This window comes from Haemaphysalis longicornis, unplaced genomic scaffold (assembly GCF_048455015.1).
Source record: "Haemaphysalis longicornis isolate Haplotype H1 unplaced genomic scaffold, Haemaphysalis longicornis Haplotype H1 scaffold_23, whole genome shotgun sequence".
Classification (NCBI taxonomy): Eukaryota; Metazoa; Arthropoda; class Arachnida; order Ixodida; family Ixodidae; genus Haemaphysalis; species Haemaphysalis longicornis.
The window spans coordinates 3,986,859-4,007,725 of record NW_027526306.1 but is presented as its reverse complement, the minus strand read 5'-3'; the positions used below and the strand labels follow the sequence as shown (position 1 = coordinate 4,007,725).

The window sequence follows — 20,867 nt, the reverse complement described above, 5'->3', positions numbered from 1 at the left end:
ATAAGAGGAAAAATACCCCTCACCCAGCCGGCCTCCATTTTGTGTTCCAAGTGCAATCTCCTTCCGAATTCAAACTGTTGTCGCAACCTGGCACGCTTCCTCATATCATATTTAGAACGAAAGCAAACCAAGCTCCTCGTTCTTCCATCAACTTTTCCAAACCATGAGCTGTGGGAGAACCTGGTGACTAACAGCGATCTGGATGTCGAGACAATACTTCCTCCAGAGCGAAGGCTGCCCACTCATCACATGGCTTTCTGAAATTGGGAACCACTCCCACTTCGGCGGCTCAATAAAACTTTTTTCACTCACTGACTCATTCGCTCAGAGGCGCCATCTTGGTGCAAGTTGTTTAGCGAGAGTTGGAGTAAAAATTCCCCGCATTTTCCCGAGGGGAAGAATGTGAAAGTGCGAATGCACGATTTGAATTTGCGCGGTTCGGTAATGTTCGCGAAAGAGAGATCACACACACACACACACAACTACAAAGAAAGAAAGATGCATTTATTCACAGACACCTATTTGTGTTGTCGTTGTACTTGATTGCTAGAGCGGATCTCAGCTTTGAAATTTCGTGTCAGTACTCCTTTAAGCAGGTGCATTAGCTCTTCTCACGCCCGATTCTTGGCCAATCCCCCACGTGGGTATGTGCCATGTCAGCGGCCAGGCAGCGCGCGACCATCTCCCCCCGTTGCCAAGGTAGACGAGGAGATTCCTGACCAATCCCCCACGTGGGTATGTGCCATGTCAGCGGCCAGGCTGCGCGCGCCCATCTCCAAGTGCGCGGACATCGCCGGTGGACGCAGGTTAAGGGTCGCTTAAGAAGTGCATTGCACTTAAAACACGAGTAACAGTCGTTTCAAATTACCGAGACGCGCCTGAAGTGGGAGCCTATGTACTGACAGCAGGCAGGCGCTCCCGAGTGTGTACCACTTCCCATCGAAGTAGCCTAATATGGCGACTAACAAATACCAATTGCTGTCATTAATATAATGGCCCACCCGGGCATCGCCGGGTACTACCGCTAGTGTATATATAAATATATTGTAAGGCGAGGGAAGACCCCACACAAGTCGGCAGCAGTACCAGCAGTCTGGGTTTTAATCCGCCCGTCGGTGACTCGACAGGACAAGCCACTCGTGACGATGATTATCTACAGATGATGATTATAATGGGTATGCACAGATGAGAGATTGGCCCTAACAACTCATGGCGATTGGCCACAGCATATATAAGGGCCCTACAGCGAAGCAAGTGCTCATTAACGTTGAATGCACTCACCCACGCCCACACTATTTCCCCCCTCGACTGGAAGCGACCTTCTGGTCGCAGTGAGTTCCGGTGTGCGCTGGTTGTATCGTTTCATGCGGGAGACGTGGACTATTTCAGTTCCTCGCCTTCGGCGGTCAGTGGGGGAAGCTGCCGGAGACACCCGATAATTCACAGGAGATGTCTGCTCAAGCACAATGTCCGGACCAAAATATCGATGCAAAAACTTTTCGCATAGGCCGGGGGAGCGTACGGGCGTCCAAAGTAATACTTCTTCCCCAGGGCGGAAGTGAACGGATTGGTGAGTTGAATCGTACTGAGTTTTCCGTTCTTGCTGGGCGGCTTCAGTGTGAAGGCGAGCCAGATGGCGACAGTGGTTGAGGCGAGAGACAAACACGTCAGAAAACGGACCGGCAGGAGAGTCCGGTGCGACAAAGAAATTGGTATCAATGATGAAGGATGGGGCGCGTCCAAAAACCAGGAAGAAAGGGGAGTAGCCTGTGGTGCGCTGGATGGCCATATTGTAGGCGAACGTTACAAAAGGAAGAATTTGATCCCACTTGCTGTGGTCCGGCTTGATATACATGGACAGCATGTCGGACAGAGTTCGATGAAAACGTTCGGTGATGCCGTTGGTTTGAGGATGGTACCCCGTGGTAGTTTTATGCACAGTATTGGCAGCTCGAAGGACTTAAGCCACAATTTGGGATAGGAAGGCTCTGCCACGGTCGCTCAAAAGGATTCGAGGGGCACCGTGGCGCAAGATGATATTTTGCAGCACAATATCTGCAATTTCCTGAGCGCATCCCGATCGCAGAGGTGATGTTTCTGCGTACCGCGTCAAATGGTCTACTGCCGTCACACTCCAGCGATAGCCGGCAGGTGTTCGCGGGAGTGGTCCATACAGATCCATGCCCACTGTATCAAACGGCGAAGGCGGACAGGGAGCTGGTTGTAGCAGACCAACTGGGGGAGATGTAGTGCGTTTCCTGTGCTGGCATTTTTCACAAGATGAAACGTATTTTGCCACGCTAGTCGACATCCCCGGCCAATAGAAACGACTGCGGATTCCGTCATACGTTTTGTCGAACCCTAGGTGTCCAGCCGACGCGTCATCGTGGAACGCCTCTAAGATGACTGCCCTGAGCTTCCGAGGTAAAACAGTTACCCATCTACTGCCTGCAGGATGGTGGCTGTAGCGGCAGAGGGCCCCATTCACAATTTTAAAGTTCCTCAGCTGTCGGCGTAGGCGGCTGTTTGGTGGTCGTGCGGAGCCTTCAATTCTATTATTCGACGACAGTAAGTATCGGCACGTTGCAGGGCGGATAGGTTGACTGTGTCCAAAGCCATGGCATGAGGAATGGGTGCGATGGGCAGAGCAGGCTGGGTCGATGCGGAGGCAGGGGCTGGCGATTTGGACAACGGACAACGTGAAAGGGCGTCTGCATCCAAATGCTTCTTCCCGGACTTGTATGTAACGGAAAAATTATACTGCTGTAGACGAAGAACCCAACGGCCAAGGCGTCCGGAAAGGTTCGTGAGTGTCGACAGCCAGCACAACGCGTGGTAGTCGGTAACGACAGTGAAATGCCGGCCGTATGGGTAAGGGCGGAATTTTTGGATTGCCCAAACAACGGCGAGGCATTCCTGCTCTGTTATGCTGTAGTTTTGTTCTGCCGCCGTAAGTGAACGACTGGCATAGGCGACCACGCGCTCCTTCTGCTGAGCATCCAGTTGTAGTACGACGGCACCGATGCCTTTCCCACTGGCGTCTGTGTGCAGTATCGTTGGAGCGCTGTCATTAAAATGGCAAAGCACGGGGCGCGATGTGAGGGCGTTTTTGAGCGCCTGAAAAGCCCGTTCACAGTCTTGTGACCAAACGAAAGGTATGCCAGGACGGAGAAGGTTATGTAGAGGCGAAGCAACTGTTGCGAAATTTTGGATAAATCTGCGAAAGTATGATCCGAGTCCGAGAAAACTGCGGAGGTCTTTCTGCTGTTGTGGACGGGGAAAATTTAAAACGGCCGAAATCTTCTCTGGGTCAGGTTGTATACCGTTCTTGCTTACGACGTGTCCTAATACTTTAATAGATTTGCTGGCGAAAGTGCATTTCTTTGTGTTGATCTGCAGTCCCGCATTTGAAAGACAGCTGAGTACTTCGTCCAGACGTTGTAAGTGTTGTTCAAATGTAGTTGAGAAAACAATGATGTCGTCCAGGTAGCACAGGCAAGTTTTCCATTTAAGGCCACGAAGTACGGTGTCAATCATTCGTTCAAACGTTGCAGGCGCATTACAAAGCCCAAATGGCATCACGTTGAACTCAAAAAGCCCGTCTGGGGTGGCAAAGGCCGTCTTCTCTTTGTCATTTTCTTGCATTGGGATCTGCCAATACCCCGAACGCAAGTCGAGGTTTGAGAAGTATTCCGCTCCTTGGAGACTATCCAGAGCGTCGTCGATGCGAGGCATCGGATAAACATCTTTCCGAGTGATTTTATTCAGCGCCCGGTAGTCGACACAAAAGCGAACGGACCCATCCTTCTTCTCGACTAACACTACCGGCGATGACCACGAGCTCGACGATGGGCGGATAACGTCGCGATTGAGCATTTCAGCTACCTGCTCCTCAATAATTTTCCTTTCATGTGACGACACGCGGTATGGTCGCCGGCGCATAATCGCCGAGCCTTCCGTCTCAATTCGATGGGCAGCCACAGTCGTCCGTGTGAGAGTGCTGGAACTCACGTCAAAGGATGCAACATGCTTCGCGAGTATCGTGAGCAGCTGTTCCGTTTGCTTCGTCGTAAGGTCGGGGCTGATAGTTGCAGCAATACTGGACATACCAGCCTAAGAAGCAAAGTCACACTTTCGCGAGGAAGGTACTGCACTGGAGAGGACTGAGACAGGCTCTCTATCAATCACAGAAGCGACGGTCATGCCTTGAGGTAGTAAAATCGGCTCTCGGGTGGTGTTCAGAGCGGCCAGAGCTGCAGATCCTTGGGAAAAACGGACGAGGCATGCTGACAGAGCGATTCTCCGGGAAAGCAAGCGGCTTGAAGGAGACGCTACTACATCACCCTCGAAAATGCTGCTGGAGGACACTACAAGAACTTGCTCCTCACCGGGTTGCAAAACATAGTCCGTGCGCAAGGTTAAGAGCTGCTGTCGTGAGTTCGGTGCAGGGGAAGGCTCTGTGTTGGAAATGCGAATGGCTGGTTGGCGACAGGTTATAACCGCAGAGGCTGATGAAAGGAAGTCCCATCCATGTATTAACTGATGAGCACACTCAGGCAAAACAGCAAACTCAATATGGTGACGAACGTTCCCGATGATTACACGTGCTGTACAAGATGCGCAGGCTCTATGAGATTCCTATTTGCACTACATAACGAAGGGCCATAACGAAGGGTGTCTTCACCTTGCGTAATCGAGCGCACAGATCACTATGCATAACAGAAATACTGGCTCCAGTGTCCACTAACGCTTGTACAAAAACTAACGGAATCCCTCGTCCCGTACGTCTCTGTTCTACGAAATGCATTACGAGGGTTCTGGCTTCAGCAGTCTGAAATGCCTTTGGCTATCCCCGTCTTCCGACCACGTCTTACGTGCGGCCGCTGGGAAAAGACGTTCCACGTCTTCCCGCGGTGGTCGAGGGGCGGCGCTAGTTGATCGGGCTCTGAGCAGTCGTAAATACAAAACCCCGCGGTATAGTCGAGAGGGGAGTCGCCGCGGAACTAGCTCAATGGTAGAGCACCGCACGCGTTATGCGGAGGTTGTGGGTTCGATTCCCGCTTCCGAAAAAACGGCGCATTTTTTCTCGACTTGACTTTTCTATTATTTCATCATCATCATCATCATCACGAGCCTATCTACACCCACTGCAGGGCAGAGGCCTCTCCCATTATTCTCCAATTGCCTCGGTCCTGTGCCAACTGTGACCAATTTATCCCCGCAATCTTCTTTATCTCATCTGCCCATCTAACTTTCTGCCACCCCCTGCAAGGCTTGCCTTCTCTAGGGATCCACTCTGTTACCCTTAATGACCAGCGGTTATCTTGCCTTCGCATTACATGCCCTGCCCACATCCACTTCTTCTTCTTAATTTCTACTAATATGTCTTTAACACCAGTTTGCTCCCTGACCCACTCCGCTCTCTTCCTGTCCCTTAATGTTACACCTATCATTTTCCGCTCCATTGCCCGCTGAGTCGTTCTCAATTTAAGTTGAACCCTCTTAGTAAGCCTCCAAGTTTCTGCCCCGTAGGTGAGTACCGGTAAGATGCAGCTGTCATACACTTTCTTCTTCAGCGACAATGGTAGGCTGCTATTCATTATCTGAGAATGTCTGCCATATGCACCCCACCCCATTCTGATCCTTCTAATTATCTCTGCATCATGGTTTGGATCTGGGGTCACAGCTTGGCCTAAGTAGATATATTCACTTACCACTTCCACTGCCTCGCCACCTATGTCAAACCGCTGTGCTGTCCCGAGGTTATTGATCATTACTTTAGTTTTCTGCATATTAATTTTCAGTCCCACGGTTCTACTCTGTTCGCCCAGTGCGAAAAGGATGCTCTGCAATTCGTCCCCCGAGTTACTTAGCAAGGCAACGTCATCAGCAAATGTGAGGTTACTGAGGTATTCTCCATTAACCCTTACTCCCACCTGTTCCCAATCCAACGTTCTGAATACTTCTTGTAAACATGCTGTGAATAGCATTGGAGAGATTGTGTCTCCTTGTCTGACACCCTTTCTTATAGGTATTTTACTGCTCTCTCTATGGAGGATGATCATAGCTGTAGACCCATTGTAGATATCCTCTAGTATTCTTACATAATGCTCATCTACCCCCTGGTTCCGTAATGCCTGAATGACTCCTAGGGTTTCGACCGAGTCAAATGCTTTCTCATAATCTATGAGGGCTATATATAGGGGTTCAGTATACTCAGCGCACTTCTCTATCACCTGATTGATCGTGTGAATATGGTCTATTGTTGAATAACCTTTACGGAACCCTGCTTGTTCTTTAGGTTGACTGAAATCTAAGGTTGCAGAAATTCGGTTAGCGATTACCTTTGTAAATACCTTGTAGACGACTGACAGTAAGCTGATCGGCCTGTAATTTTTCAATACCTTCATGTCGCCTTTCTAATGAATTAGGATGATGTTCGCGTTCTTCCAAGATCCCGGTACCATTGCGGTCATTAGGCATTGCGTATACAGGTTTGCCAGTTTTTTCAAGGACAATTTCTCCGCCATCCTTCAAGAGGTCTGCTGTTATCTGATCCTCACCAGGTGCTTTGCCCCCTTTCATTTCTTTCAAAGCCTTCCTTACTTCTTCGGTCGTTATTGGTGGGATGTCTATCTCCTGTGAACTACTGTCTCGTTCGGCATTATCCTGTATGTCCTGGCTACTGTGCAGATCCCTATAGAACTCCTCGGCCACTGTGACTATTTTATCCCTATTTGTGATGACATTGCCTTGCTTATCCTTAAGTGCATACATCTGATTTTTCCCCACGCCAAGACGTCTCTTCACTGCTTTCAGGCTACCTCCGTTCTTTACAGCGTATTCGATCCTCTCCATATTATACTTCCGTATGTCAGCTGTCTTACGCTTACTGATTACCTTGGAGAGCTCCGCTAGTTCTATTCTGTCAGCTGCGGTGGAGATTCTCATGGTTTGCCGTTTTCTGATTAGATCTTTCGTCTCCTGTGAAAGTTTACCAGTATCCTGTCTAGCCATAGTGCCCCGACTTCTACTGCGCAATCCGTAATGATGCGTGCAAGGTTGTCGCTGGCTTCCTGCATCGTAAACTCGGCTTCCTCGTTAAGAGCGGAATATCGGTTCTGCAGCGCGATCCTGAATTCTTCTACTTTACGTCTTACTGTTAGCTCATTTATCGGCTTCTTTCGTACTAGCTTGCTGCGGTCCCTCCTCAAATCTAGCCTAATTCGGGATCGTACCTTACGGTGGTCACTACACCTTACCCTTCCAAACACTTCCACATCCTGCACGACGCCTGGGTTATCGCATAATATGAGGTCTATTTCATTTTTGTGCTCCCCATTCGGGCTTCTCCAGGTCCACTTCCGACTCTCCCGTTTACAGAAGAAGGTATTCATTATGCGTAGGTTATTCCGTTCTGCAAACTCAACTAGTAGGTCCCCCTGCTATTTCTACAGCCCACACCATAGTTCCCAACTGCCTTGTCTCCAGCCTGATTCTTGCCTACTTTAGCATTGAAGTCCCCCATAACTACGGTATACTGTGTTTTTACTTTAGCCATTGCCGATTCCACATCTTCATAGAGGCGTTCCACTACTTGGTCGTCGTGGCTGGATGTGGGCGCGTAGCCCTGCACCACCTTGAGCTTGTACCTCTTATTTAGCCTAATTACAAGACCTGCTGCCCTTTCGTTAATGCTATAGTGTTCGTCTATGTTGCCAGCTATGCTTTTATTGACTAGAAATCCCACTCCCAGTTCTCTTCTGTCCTCTAGACCACGGTAACATAGGACGTGTCCATTTTTCAGCACCGTAAAGGCTTCGCCTGCCCTCCTAATCTCGCTGAGCCCTATTACATCCCATTTAATGCCCTCTAATTCCTCGAACAACACCTCGAGACTTGCTTCGCTAGATAAGGTTCGCGCGTTTAGCGTTGCCAGGTTCAGATTCCATTGGCGGCCTGTCCGGATCCAGGGATTCTTAGCACCCTCTGCTGCATCACAGGTCTGACCGCCGCCGTGGTCAGTTGCTTCGCAGCCGCTGGGGACTGAGGGCCGAGGGTTAGTTGGCGTATTAATGGGAGGTTGTGGCCATTACTACACCAGGGTGGCCAATCCTGCTCTGGTGAGGGAGTGCATTACCGGCAATGGTCGCCGGGGTCAGGCCGCACCCCAAGCCCCTTTGTGCAATTCCATCAATACGCGGATTTTTTTTTTAATCCGGTGGGAATTGTCCGGCACCGGGATTGGAACCACGGTTCTTCTGGACGCGAGACGGGTGTTCTACCTCTACGCCATCGCTGCATCATCCCATCGCTGCATCATCTTCTATTATTTATTCCTGCATAAAAAAAGGCAATCATACCTCATTCGGCACTATAAAACACTGTTAAAACGCCAAACAGCACTGGCAATAAGGACTGCAACTTTGATATGTGTCCTTACGGAATCCCTCGTCCCGTACGTCTCTGTTCTACAAAATGCATTACGAGGGTTCTGGCTTCAGCAGTCTGAAGTGCCTTTGGCTATCCCCGACTTCCGACCACGTCTTACGTGCGGCCGCTGGGAAAAGACGTTCTACGTCTTCCCGCGGTGGTCGAGGGGCGGCGCTAGTTGACCGGGCTCTGAGCAGTCGTAAATACAAAACCCCGCGGTATAGTCGAGAGGGGAGTCGCCGCGGACTAGCTCAATGGTAGAGCGCCGCACGCGTTATGCGGAGGTTGTAGGTTCGATTCCCGCTTCCGGAAAAAACGGCGCATTTTTTCTCGACTTGAATTTTCTATTATTTATTCCTGCATAAAAAAAATGCAATCATGCCTCATTCGGCACTATAAAACACTGTTAAAACGCCAAACAGCACTGGCAATAAGGACTGCAACTTTGATATATATATATATATATATATATATATATATATATATATATATATATATATATATATATATATATATATATATATATATATATACATATATATATATTCCCGTTCACACAGACGCCCAGGACCCAGCTCAGTCTCCGCCGCGTGAAGACAATACGCCGCGTGTTAGAGAACAACGTTACGGTATGCGTCCCCAGGGAACCTTATTTTTTTTCTCTTACTTAGTAGGCCACTGGTCCCTCCACGCAAAATTCTAATCCCAAAACTTTTAGAGCGCGTTAATCCCCTGACGTGACGTGTTAATCCCCTGACGAGCAAACTCAGAAGGCGCAAGCGCTTTCGCGTTCGCAGACTCCCGGGTCCCAGCTCAATATCCGCCGCGGGAAGAAAATAGGCTGCGTGTTTTGTTACGATATGTGCCCCGGGCAACTTTTGATTTTCCACTGGACCGCCGTGCGCTGCAGTGAGTATAAGTCGAGAAAAAATCCGCCGTTTTTCAGGGAGCGGGACTCGAACCCACATCTCCGCATAACCGGTGCGGTGCGTTCGCCATTACGCTATCCCCACAGCGGCTTCTCTCTCGACTTTAAAACGGGGGGTTTATATTTACAAGAGCTCTGAGGCCGGTCAACTAGCGCCGCCCCTCGACTACCGCGGGAGACGTAGAACGTCTTCTTTCCCAGCAGCCTCTTTCTCAAGAACGTCTTCTTTCTCAATTATTTCAACGGGATATTTTTGTTTCAAAAGTGCACTGCGTAGCTTCTTTCAATTATTATTGAAGTCCTCTTCCTTTGAGCAAATTCGACGAACACGATGAGCTTGGCTATAGGGAATTCCGGTTTTGCAATGTTTGACGTGACTGCTTTGAAAATGTAGGTACTGTTGCTTGTCGGTCGGTTATCGGTATAGTTTAGTGATCAGTTTGCCCTCTGAGATGGTGACGTTTACGTCAAGAACATTAACAGTAGACGGGGAGTATTGGTAAGAAAAAGAAATGAAGGGATGCGCAGAGTTGAACGCGTCTATGAAGGTTATCAGGTTCGTCTGCTCGTTGGTCCAAATCAGGAATACATCATCAATGCAACGCTTATAATAGAGTGGCTTTAAGCTCTGGCTATTCAGAAATTCACCCTCTAGGACGCCCATAAATATGTTGGCAGAGTTTGGCCCTACGCGTGTTCCTATAGATGTGCCATTTATTTGGACGTAGTGTTTTCCATCGAACTCAAAATTGTTAAGCTCTAGAATTTGCCGAAGAAGAGTGCTTAGTGTAGAGCCATCAACAAGTTTGTCAAAGGTTGCTTCCCTGTAAGCGTGACTTACTATTCGGATTCCATCGTCGTGCGGAATATTTGTGTAGAGTGACGCAATATCCATTGTAACCAGGAGGGAATTGCTGGGAATATCCAAATATAAAACGCCCGAAAGGAAGTGGTTAGTATCTTTAATGTAGGAAGAAAAACTAGGCGGTATGATGCTAATTATCGAGTCCACGTACCGCGAAAGGTGTTCCGAGACGGTGCCTATCCCTGCGACGATTGGGCGGCCGGGATTATCTTTTTTGTGGATTTTTGGCAGCAAGTAAAACCTGCCAGCTACAGGATTAAGCAGAACAAGTGAATGGGCGGTTGTTTCTGCCATTACTCCTTCCTTCACTAATTGAGTGAGATGTTCTGTAGCGGTTTCTTTAAAGTCGGCTGTAGGATCATTTTCGAGTGGTTTGTAGAATGACGAGTCTGATAGCAGCCTTTGTGCTTCTTTAACGTAGTCAAGCTAGTTACGTATTACTATTGCACCACCTTTGTCAGCTGGTTTATTTACAATATCAGTGCGGTGAGAGAGGGTTTCTAATGATTTTTTTTTCACTGATGGAGAGGTTATGGCGGAAGGTAGACTGCTTTTTGTAAGCTTCAATGATGTCTTGTTGCACAGCTTTGATATACATATCTAAGCACTCGTCCCGCTGGGGGGGTGGTGTCCAGTGTTGAGGGCTTGGAAGAAATTTAGCAGTGTCACTACATGTTTCGCGTTCATGAAAGTATTCCTTCAACCTCATGGTACGGGCAAAATTTTCCAGATCTTTAAAAAGCAGGAATTCGGAAAAACCCCCCGTTGTTGGGCAAAAACTGAAACCCCTAGAAAGTATGCTCAAATCGGCATTGGACAAAACCGCATCTGACAAGTTGACTATGTTACTACTCTCGACATCTCCTTGCTGGCACGTGGGCTCTTCTGTGACTTCTGTTAACTTGTAAAGTGCCCCGACAATCCCCACGCCACCGGTAATTGGTGTTTTCAGGAATGGATGTGTCACCGGCGGCTTCCGTTCTGTATTTATTTGTTTTTCGTGCACTTTGCATTTCGTGTGTCGAGACGTTCCCCGCACCATCCAATTATTCGTGTAATTCGTATGAAAAGTGTTTTTGAACAGCTCCCTACCCTGTCTTTTTTTATGGATGAAGTTGAATATTGCTGGGCTTTTTAGAAAAGAGTTTTCCATCATGAATAGTGCCACATGTATAATGCCCTCCCTTCCCTGTTCTCTCGCCTCAACCCGCCAATGTTGTTAAAAAAAGGGTACACTGCAGCACACCCTGTGCACCTATACAAGCGTCCGTGCTCCAACGTTGTATGTTACTCAAGATGAAGACTGGTACGAACCATCCAATGGGTTTGTTTATTTGTGTTTTTTTGGCCGCCCGTGGTATCGCTGTTGCTCTGTGCCAAGGTAGGCGCGTGTTCCGTTCTTTCTTTCTGTGCTGCACCTGTAATCTCTTCTGCCAGGGAGAGCGTTCTGAACGAATGTAAACAGCCTGGAATATACTTCGTTTATCTACAGTGTTCTGGATACAATTCGACTATTCCAGAAACAATCGCGCCGAGTGATAAATTTCCGCCGAGCAGAAGCCGCGGCATTCTAATCGCCAACACCAGTCTCCGCACGTCACTATGTTGACTGCGGTTTTGCCGCCTGTGTTTTCTTTGAGTTCTTAGGGGAGCACAAGTTCGCTCCAATAAACTTGATCTTTCTTCAAGACAGCTGCGTCGTCTTTGGCTACGTGAAATCTGGTAGGAAATCTGGTGGGGGAGCGGGGTGTGCACCATTTATGCTACCAATAACCTCTAGAAGCCGCGAAGCCAGTCCAACTAGAGCAAGCCGCCGACTGCAAGGCCTTCCGCCCGAGTTTGGTCTCCTTCCAGATGGACCCAAAAGGACAACCGCTGCACCCACCACCATGGTGCAAGAAGCAACATCACCAATCATCCTGCAGCAGCCACGGGCACGTCTTCCGAGGAGCCCCCGCGGAAGATTCAGAAGAATGGTTGGAGAAACTGAAGCGCGTCCGGAACTTCATCAGGCATATTCCGGCATGTTTTCTTTTACTTCGAAGATACAGCTCACCCTTGGTTCGAAAATCACGAGAGCTCCTTGACCAACTGGGCTCACTTCAAAACTTGTTCTTTAGAACCTTTACTACCGTGATCAGAAAAGAACGCGCAGCGATTTTGTTTGAAACTCGAACGCACCAACCCAACGAAGGGGTCATGAGCTTCGTCGAGGAGATGAAGCGACTTTTTCACCGCGCGGACCCAGAAATGACGGAGGAACAGAAAAGAGGAGTAAAGTAAGAACTCTGCGTGCCTAGTTCGCAACCCGCCTAAAACGGTGGTCGAATTCACGTCTGAAGCTGCCGCGATGGAGAAGACGCTAGAAATTGGAACTAGGCAGTGCGAACGCCCTGTCAACGCGTTGTTCTCGGAGACAATCGGTGCTGCAACCGGAAGCTCCGATACATTGCGCGACACCATACGAGCAGTGATCAGGGAGGAGCTTCGGAAGCTTTTTCCAACGACGCCGCAACCTCACGTGGCTTCCCTGTCCGACGTAATCCGAGATGTTTAAAACGCACTGGGAACTTGTACGCCATAGGAAGCACCCCGCGAACCACAAGCCATGACCTCCTCCGCGGCTCTTTGTCAACCCCGCCTTAATCCAACCCGTCATCAAGAAGCCCCACCGTACCACCGTCCACGGTCGCCCGCAGGACCCCCTGCAGCCCGAAACCAGAACCCAGGGAAGACAGACGTCTGGTGACCCCCGATAATCGTCCGCTGTGCTACCACTGCGGAGAGGCCGACCACATCGACCGTCGCTGCCCCAACGAGAGCGTCGGTTTGCCAGGGTTCTCCGTCGACACACCCCGTCCCCGACCCGACCAGCGCCCATCGGAAATCGAAGGATACCTGTCCAACACCAGCTGTGGACCAGCTCGTTTCAACCGATCGCCGTCGCCCTACCCGTACCAGTCGCCCAACACCATAGGAATGCTTATTTCGCACGTGGAAGGTCCCCCAGCCCACTCTGGGGAAACTAAAAGCAGCAACTTCTAGAGGTAAAGTTGCACGACCACACAGAAATGAAAACCCTCCAACGACGCAACGACTCGCGGAAGACGATGATTCCTGACATGCCTTCAGCCCGACTACCCGATCTAACTCAGACGTGAATCCTGAACACGACGACAACCACTTGTCGTGACGCGTACCCCGCATGACCGATACTGCCGCTGAGCAGACGACAACAACGATGCACAGTGCCCGACCGTCAACACGCACAAGCCGAGATACGGCACCCCGACGCAGCAGGAACTCGAGGAAGGCGGCCTCCGACGTCCAGTTATCCATCGACGGCTTCGACGTAGTCGCTCTAGTCGACACGGGAGCCGATTACTTGGTACTGAGCGGGTCATTCGCGTCTAAGCTGAAGAAAGTTACGACACGATGGGACGGTCCGCATATACGCACAGCAGGAGGCCACCTCAGGACGCCAAGTGGAACGTGCACATCGCGCGTCACCATAGACGGCAAAACGTACCCTGCGGCTTTCGTCATTTTGCCTAACTGCTCCCGGGACGCAATTCTCGGAATGGACTTTTTCACGAACAACGGCGAAATATTCGATCGGCAGACCAAGTCGATAACTTTTTCCTCTGATCACTTCACGACGCCGCCACTGAATCCCGATCACGGTGCTGCTGTAAGGGTCGCCGACGATCACGTCACCCAGCCACCCCCCGCAAGCATCATGATCGCCGGCTCCTGTGAGGATGCTGCTCCTGACATCGACGCTATTGTAGAGGCTGACCAAAGGTTTTTTCTCAACCGTGGTGTCTCCGTGGCAAGAGCAACTGCGCGCTTTAAGCAGCGCCAATCCCACGTTCTGGTTATCAATTTTACCGAGGAGTACCAGCATTTAAACAAGGGCGCTGAAATTGCATTCCTCGTAGAAACGCAAGAAGCAAGTGACTTGAGCGCAGTCGCTGACTTTCAACGGGCACCCGAAGATACCTTCAAGTATTCCGCATTTCTTCGACATGAATCCGGCGCTACCGCAAGAAGAAAGGAAGAAGTTATTGGTTTTGCTGCGTCGCTACAGCGAGTGATTTTCGTCGAACTCATAGTTACAACAGACACCTCTGGTGGAACACCAGAGAATAACCGGGGTTGACCCCGACCTGCCCGACAGTCACCGTACCGCGTCTGTTCACACGAGCGCGAAGCCATCCAAACTCAAGTCGACGAAATGCTCAACGGCGACATTATACAGTCATCGAAAAGTCAACGGGCTGCGCCGGTCGTACAAGTGAAGAATAAAGACGGCACACTGAGGTTCTTTTTGACTACCGGCGATTGAAAAGATCACCGAAAAGGACGTGTACCCACTGCCACGAATCGGCGATGCCCTCGACCACCTCTGTCACGCGAAGTACTTCTCATCGATAGATCTGAAGACAGGCTATTTGCGAATTGAAGTGGACGAGAGAGATCGAGCGAAGACTACATTCATAACCCCGGACGGCCTATACAAGTTCAAGGTGGTGCCCTTTGGGCTGGCCACCGTACCCGCAACGTTCCAAAGACTCTTGGACACGGTGCTAGCCAGCCTCAAGTGTCACACCTTCCTCGTATACCTTGACGACATTGTGGCAGTCGCCCGGACTTTCGATGAGCAGCTTGCAAGGTTGGAGTCTACTCGAGGCTATTCGCTCGTCGGAGTTACCGCTGAAGCCCGAACAGTGCCGCTTCGCTTACGGGGAACTTACGTTTTGGGGACACGTCGTCAACGCGGTGGGAGTCCTGCCGGACCCGTCGTAATTATCAGCCATAGCAAACTTTCAAGACCTAAAGACAAAAAGACCGTGCGAAGAATTCTCGGACTACTCCCATACTACCGGCGCTTCGTCGCAAGCTTCGCACGCATTGCAGAGCCACTCACGCGCCTGACAAAAGATAGCACCCCTTTCGCCTGGGAAAACGCCCAAGAAAAACCATTGTGCGAGCTGCAACAACGCCTGCAACACCCGCCCGTGCTCGCTCATTTTGACAAAAACGCCGAAACATAACTTCACACGGATGCCCGTGATATAGGCTTGGTTGCCGTTCTCGTCCAAAAGCAAAGCGGTTGCGAAAAGGTACTCTTCTATTCAAGCCGTGGTCTTTCGAAGGAGGAGAAAAATTTCTCTGCCTCCGAAAAAGAGTGCCTAGCTATCATGTGGGCCATTTCAAAATTTCGCGCATACCTGTATGTTAGACCGTTCAAGGTTGGGACTGACCACCATGGGCTGTGTTGGCTCGCCTATTTGCAGGACCCCTCTCGCCGTCTTGGGCGGTGGAGCTTATGCCTGCAAGAGTTATACGTTACAGTAGTCTCCAAATTCGGTAGGAAATACTCTGACGCCAACTTCCTGTCCCCCCCCCCTATCGACCCACCACCACAGGACTCCGATCAAGACAGCGTGTTCTTCGGAGTCGTCACAGAGAGCGACCTAGCCGCCCCGCAACGTGCCGACCCGAACTGCGCGTCATGATCGACTACCTCGAAGGACGCAACGTCGCCGTGACTAGAGCGTTCAAGCGGAACTTACAAGCATTCAGCCTAAAAAACTCCGTAATCGTGAAGAAAAATTTCAGCCCCGGAACGAGAACGACTTATCTACTTGTCATAACCGCAAACCTTCGTGACAAACTTTTAGAAGCGTGCCACGACGACCCGTCTTTAGGACATCTCGGAACAGCTCACACTATTGCAAAAATCAAGGCGAAGTACTTCTGACCCCTCCTTACCTCCGACGTCAGCCACTACGTTCGGAGTTGCCGTGACTGCCAGCGACGAGTAACGCCGCCGACAAGACCCACCGGACTACTTGAACCGATCGCTGTCCAATCGAGGCCATTTCAACAGATTGGAATGAACCTTCTGGGCCCGTTTCCTACTTGTTTATTTGTGTTTTACTTTTGCAGCCCGGCTGCGTTGCCCTGTGTTATCGCTGTTGTCTCTGTGCCAAGGTAGGCGCCTCCTCCTGCCTTTCTTTCTGTGCAGCATGTGTTATCTCTTGGGATAGGGAGAGTGTTCTGAACGAATTCCAACAGCCTAAAATAATCTTCGTTGATATACAGTGTTCTGGATACAACTCGGCTATTCCATCCATCCGGGCTGAGCCGTGGGAGTCCCTCGAGAGTGCCGACGCGACCCGCGGAGCAAGGCCCGCGGACAGGACTTTGCCACGTTTGGACCTTCTGCAAGGACCCCCGGGTTTTAGGAGGCCACCTGCGGCACCGGTCTACTGCCATCCGGGCTGAGCCGTGAGAGTCCTTCGAGAGTGCCGACGACTGCAGCCGAGGGCAGCCAGCGTCGGCCTTTTCTTCGGAGGGGGGGAGAGTGTGGTAATCCGGCAATAGTGGCGGGGGACAATCCCACGGGATGGAAATGTGCCGGCTGAGGATGAAGAGGTGGCGCGAGATGAGATAGGATGGAACATGGCGGACTCGGCTGGGCGACGTGTGTGCACCTGGATCGGCTGAGCGGTGTACCTTGGCGTAGCGGGACTCCAAGTAAAGGTGTGATCGAGGGGGCTCCGTGTCCTTCTGGGGAACGGCGGCACGGCGGCCGGGTGCAAGAACCCCTGTACCACAATATATATATATATATATATATATATATATATATATATATATATATATGTATATATATATATATATATATATATATATATATATATTGTAATGAGAAATTGGTGCAACCACTGGCCAACCCGCCCGTATGGCTGGTTAACGAATGATCGCCAGCAGCGGCCGCTAGAGAAAGAAGAAGCAGAAGACTAGTCTGCCCGACATAGCCTGGACTGCCCGTTTCTGTGACTGCGCTTCGCTACCAATAAACCCCCTTTCAATTGGTGGAGTGTGCGGGTCCATCGTAAACCCTGGAGCCTCGCAACCGGCGGCTGCCCACCACAATGTCCGACGAACCAGTCCATCAGCCTACTTCGGCGGGCCAGGTGCCAGCGATTGTCTGCCCTGGAACCATACGCCCGCGGGACCCCGCTTCGTTCAGCGGGCTAGACGATCGTGACGTGGAAGACTGGCTTTCTACCTTTGAGCGCATCAGCACGCACAACAAGTGGGACGACGCCATGAAATTAAACAACGTGGGCTTCTCTTTTACGCATCTCGCCGAACTTTGGTTCAATAACCATCGTCGAGAGATGAGTACGTGGGCCGAGTTCAAGGAAAGGTTTATGAAAGCTTTCGGGCGACCCGAAGTGCGCAAGCTTCAAGCAGAACAGCGTTTACGAGTACGGGCTCAGAAAACTGGAGAAGACTTCACGAGCTACATAGAAGATGTAGTAGACCTTTGCAAGCGCGTGGACCCCAGCATGTTGGAAACTGAGAGGGTAAAACATATCCTTAAAGGTATCGACGACGACGCATTTCAGATGCTGCTTTCCAAGGATCCTCGGACCGTTAGCGACGTCATCAGACTCTGCCAAAGTTATGACGAGCTGCGCAAGCAAAGGGCCTTCACTCGGCGTCCACTCGCCCAAAATGAGCCGCTTGCGAGTTTAGCCGTTGACCTCGACGATCCGTCTGTGTTGGTCCGTATAAAAGAGATTGTCCGCGAAGAGGTTGATCGACAACTTTGCCATGCCGCTTCGAATACTACTCCGGAGCTGGGCCCTGTTCCTCAGTCTACTCTTCGGCATGTAGTTCAAGAACAGGTGGCGGAAGTGCTGCCTTCTTTTAGCCAGCAGACTCCCGTGGCTGCTCCGATTACTTTCGCCGACGTCGCGGGACGGCTTGCGCAGACGAGAACGCCGTTCCGACTCCCGGCTCCACCAAGACCTCTTCCTCAGGCGCGGGTTCCAACTCAATCTATGAATCCCTGGCGTACTCCGGACAACCGGCCGATTTGCTTTTCGTGTCACTACCCAGGACATGTCGCACGTTACTGTCGCCGCCGCGTACTGCCTGCCAACGGTCCTCCACCGGAATGCCGCTATCCATATTACGGACCCACATACGGTTCCCCCCCGACGCTGCCCCAAACCGCTTCGGTCTCGTACGCGCCCTCGGCTTCCGACCGCCAGCCTTTCGCCGACCGTCGTTCTCAGTCCCCGCGCCGCCGCTCGCTTTCGCCCATGCGTCGTCGTTCCACTCCTGCCACAGAGGAAAACTGACAGCCGCAGTTCCGGAGGCAAGAACTGCGTTGCCGTCAAAAAGTCCAAGTCCTCCACTGTCTCCCGCAAATGTTATTGACGTGTCAGTCGAAGGTGTCGCGACTGCTGCGCTGGTCGATACCGGAGCCGCAGTTTCCGTGATTCGAGCCGATCTCTGCCGCAAAATTCGTAAAGTTATGACGCCTCTCTCTGGACTATCCTTACGAACCGCCGACTCCCAACCCGTTCATGCCTTGGCTGCATGTACGGCTCGCGTTTCTGTCCAGGGCGTAGTGTACGTCATTGAATTCATCGTGCTTCCCAACTGCTCTCATGACGTCATTCTGGGATGGGACTTTTTGTCTCGGCACAACGCCCTTAGTGACTGTGCGCGTGCCGAAGTTGAATTTTCTGTCCTACCAGACGACGCCTATGACGATAATTCTGCGTCATCCGCCGCTAAACTGGTCGCAGCCGCAGACACGCCCTTCCTCCCCAGTCCGCCGCTGTAGTGCCGCTATGTTGTACTTCTTTTGTAGATGCAACTGCCATTCTCACGCCATCCGAGGTCTGCCTCCGCCGCAGGTGCATACCGCTGCCTTTCGCCGTGCTGAAAATTCATTCTGGCGAAACTGGCATGATTGTTACCAACCCGTCCGCAAGTCCGTGCTCCTTGCTACGGGGAGAATGCCTTGGCACTGTCGAGCTCGTGGACTCCTGTCGGGTCGTTGACGTCCCAGACAATACGCCTGATCATGACATTTCCGCTCTTACCCCTTCGATGACGACACAGCTTTCCAACGACGTGTTTCATGCTTCAATCGATCACGCTCTCGAGCCCGCGCAGAAATGTCAACTTCTGGAACTCCTGTGCCGTTTCCGTTCGTCGTTCGACTGCGCGCAATCCTCGCTTGGCCGTACCTCTATCGTCACCCATTCCATCGACACTGGATCGCATGCGCCGCTGCGGCAGCGACCGTATAGGGTGTCTCCTAGCGAGCGTCAGGTGATCGATGAGCAAGTACGTGACATGCTCCAACGGGACATCATTCGCCCATCGAACAGCCCATGGGCCTCCCCCGTCGTTCTCGTAAAGAAGAAGGACGGCTCGATTAGATTTTGTGTGGACTATCGGCGCCTAAACGGCATTACGCGCAAGGATGTCTATCCTCTACCACGCATTGATGATGCCCTCGATTGCTTACAAGGAGCTGAATTCTTTTCGTCCCTGGACTTACGCTCTGGATAGTGGCAGGTGCCTGTAGCGGATGCTGATCGCCCGAAAACGGCCTTTGTAACCCCGGATGGCCTCTTTGAATTCAAGGTCATGCCGTTCGGGCTCTGTAATGCCCCTGCCACCTTCGAGCGAATGATGGACGGTGTGCTACGAGGTTTGAAGTGGAAGACGTGCCTGTGCTATCTAGACGATATCGTTGTGTTTTCCCCTGACTTTGGAACGCACCTGACTTTGGAACGTCTTCAGCAAGTACTTACCTGTATCACCAACGCCCAGCTACAACTGAACCTTAAAAAGTGCCACTTTGCCGCGCGTCAGCTCACCATTTTGGGTCACGTCGTGTCTAAGGATGGAATACTCCCGGACAAGAGCAAGTTGCGTGCTGTGGCCGAATTCCCGAAGCCGACAACTATGAAGGCTTTACGGAGTTTCATCGGCCTCTGCTCTTACTTCCGCCGCTTCGTACGGAACTTAGCGTCGATCATATCCCCGCTTACACGGCTTCTCGCTGACGGCGTCGGTGATCTATCGGCCTGGTCGCCAGCGTGCGATGACGCATTTACAACCTTGCGGCGCCTCCTCACTTCACCGCCTATCCTTCGGCACTTCGATCCGGGCGCTCCCATGGAGATCCACACTGACGCCAGTGGAGTTGGCCTCGGCGCAGTGCTGGCACAACGGAAACCTGGGTTTAGCGAGTACGTTGTCGCATATGCGAGTCGCACGTTGACAAAGGCGGAATTCAACTACTCCGTGACGGAAAAGGAATGTCTGGCCATTGTATGGGCGCTGGAAAAGCTTCGACCCTATTTGTACGGCCGACCTTTCGACGTCGTCACGGACCACCATGCGCTCTGTTGGCTGTCCTCCTTAAAAGATCCATGCGGGCGCCTCGGGCGATGGGCTCTTCGGCTTCAAGAGTTCGACATACGCGTCCTTTATCGGTCGGGCCGTAAACATCAAGACGCTGACGCTCTGTCCCGATCGCCGCTTCCTCCTGAGGTTGCCTGTGTTTTGACTGAGGACAGCATTCTTTCTGCTCTTTCCTTGGAAGATTTATGCACTGAGCAACGCAAGGATCCATGGATCTCTTCCATTATTTCCGTCCTCTCTGGACCGTTCCCACGCCAAGGATCCCGTGCCCTTCGCAGACAAGCTTCCCACTTCGCACTGCGCGACGGCCTTCTTTACCGCCGTAACTACCTCGATGAAGGACGCAAATGGCTTCTTGTTATCCCGCGCCATCGCCGTGCCGAC

At 51.2% G+C, this 20,867-nt stretch overlaps 1 protein-coding gene across 1 annotated transcript; it reads left to right on the top strand.

Annotated features, from left to right (window-relative positions):
• Nucleotides 1-17,173: 17,173 nt before the first annotated feature.
• LOC144172508 (uncharacterized) lies at nt 17,174-20,628 on the top strand. Its single transcript, XM_077701194.1, has 2 exons — nt 17,174-17,812; nt 20,488-20,628. Exons 1-2 carry the CDS (start codon nt 17,174-17,176, stop codon nt 20,626-20,628), a joined length of 780 nt encoding a protein of 259 aa, XP_077557320.1.
• Nucleotides 20,629-20,867: the final 239 nt, after the last annotated feature.

Coding starts and splice junctions, on each gene's coding strand:
- LOC144172508 (XM_077701194.1), top strand. CDS start 17,174: ATGTCCGACGAACCAGTCCATCAGCCTACTTCGGCGGGCCAGGTGCCA. Junction 17,813..20,487: donor TCGACGATCCGTCTGTGTTG/GTCCGTATAAAA, acceptor CCTCCTTAAAAG/ATCCATGCGGGCGCCTCGGG.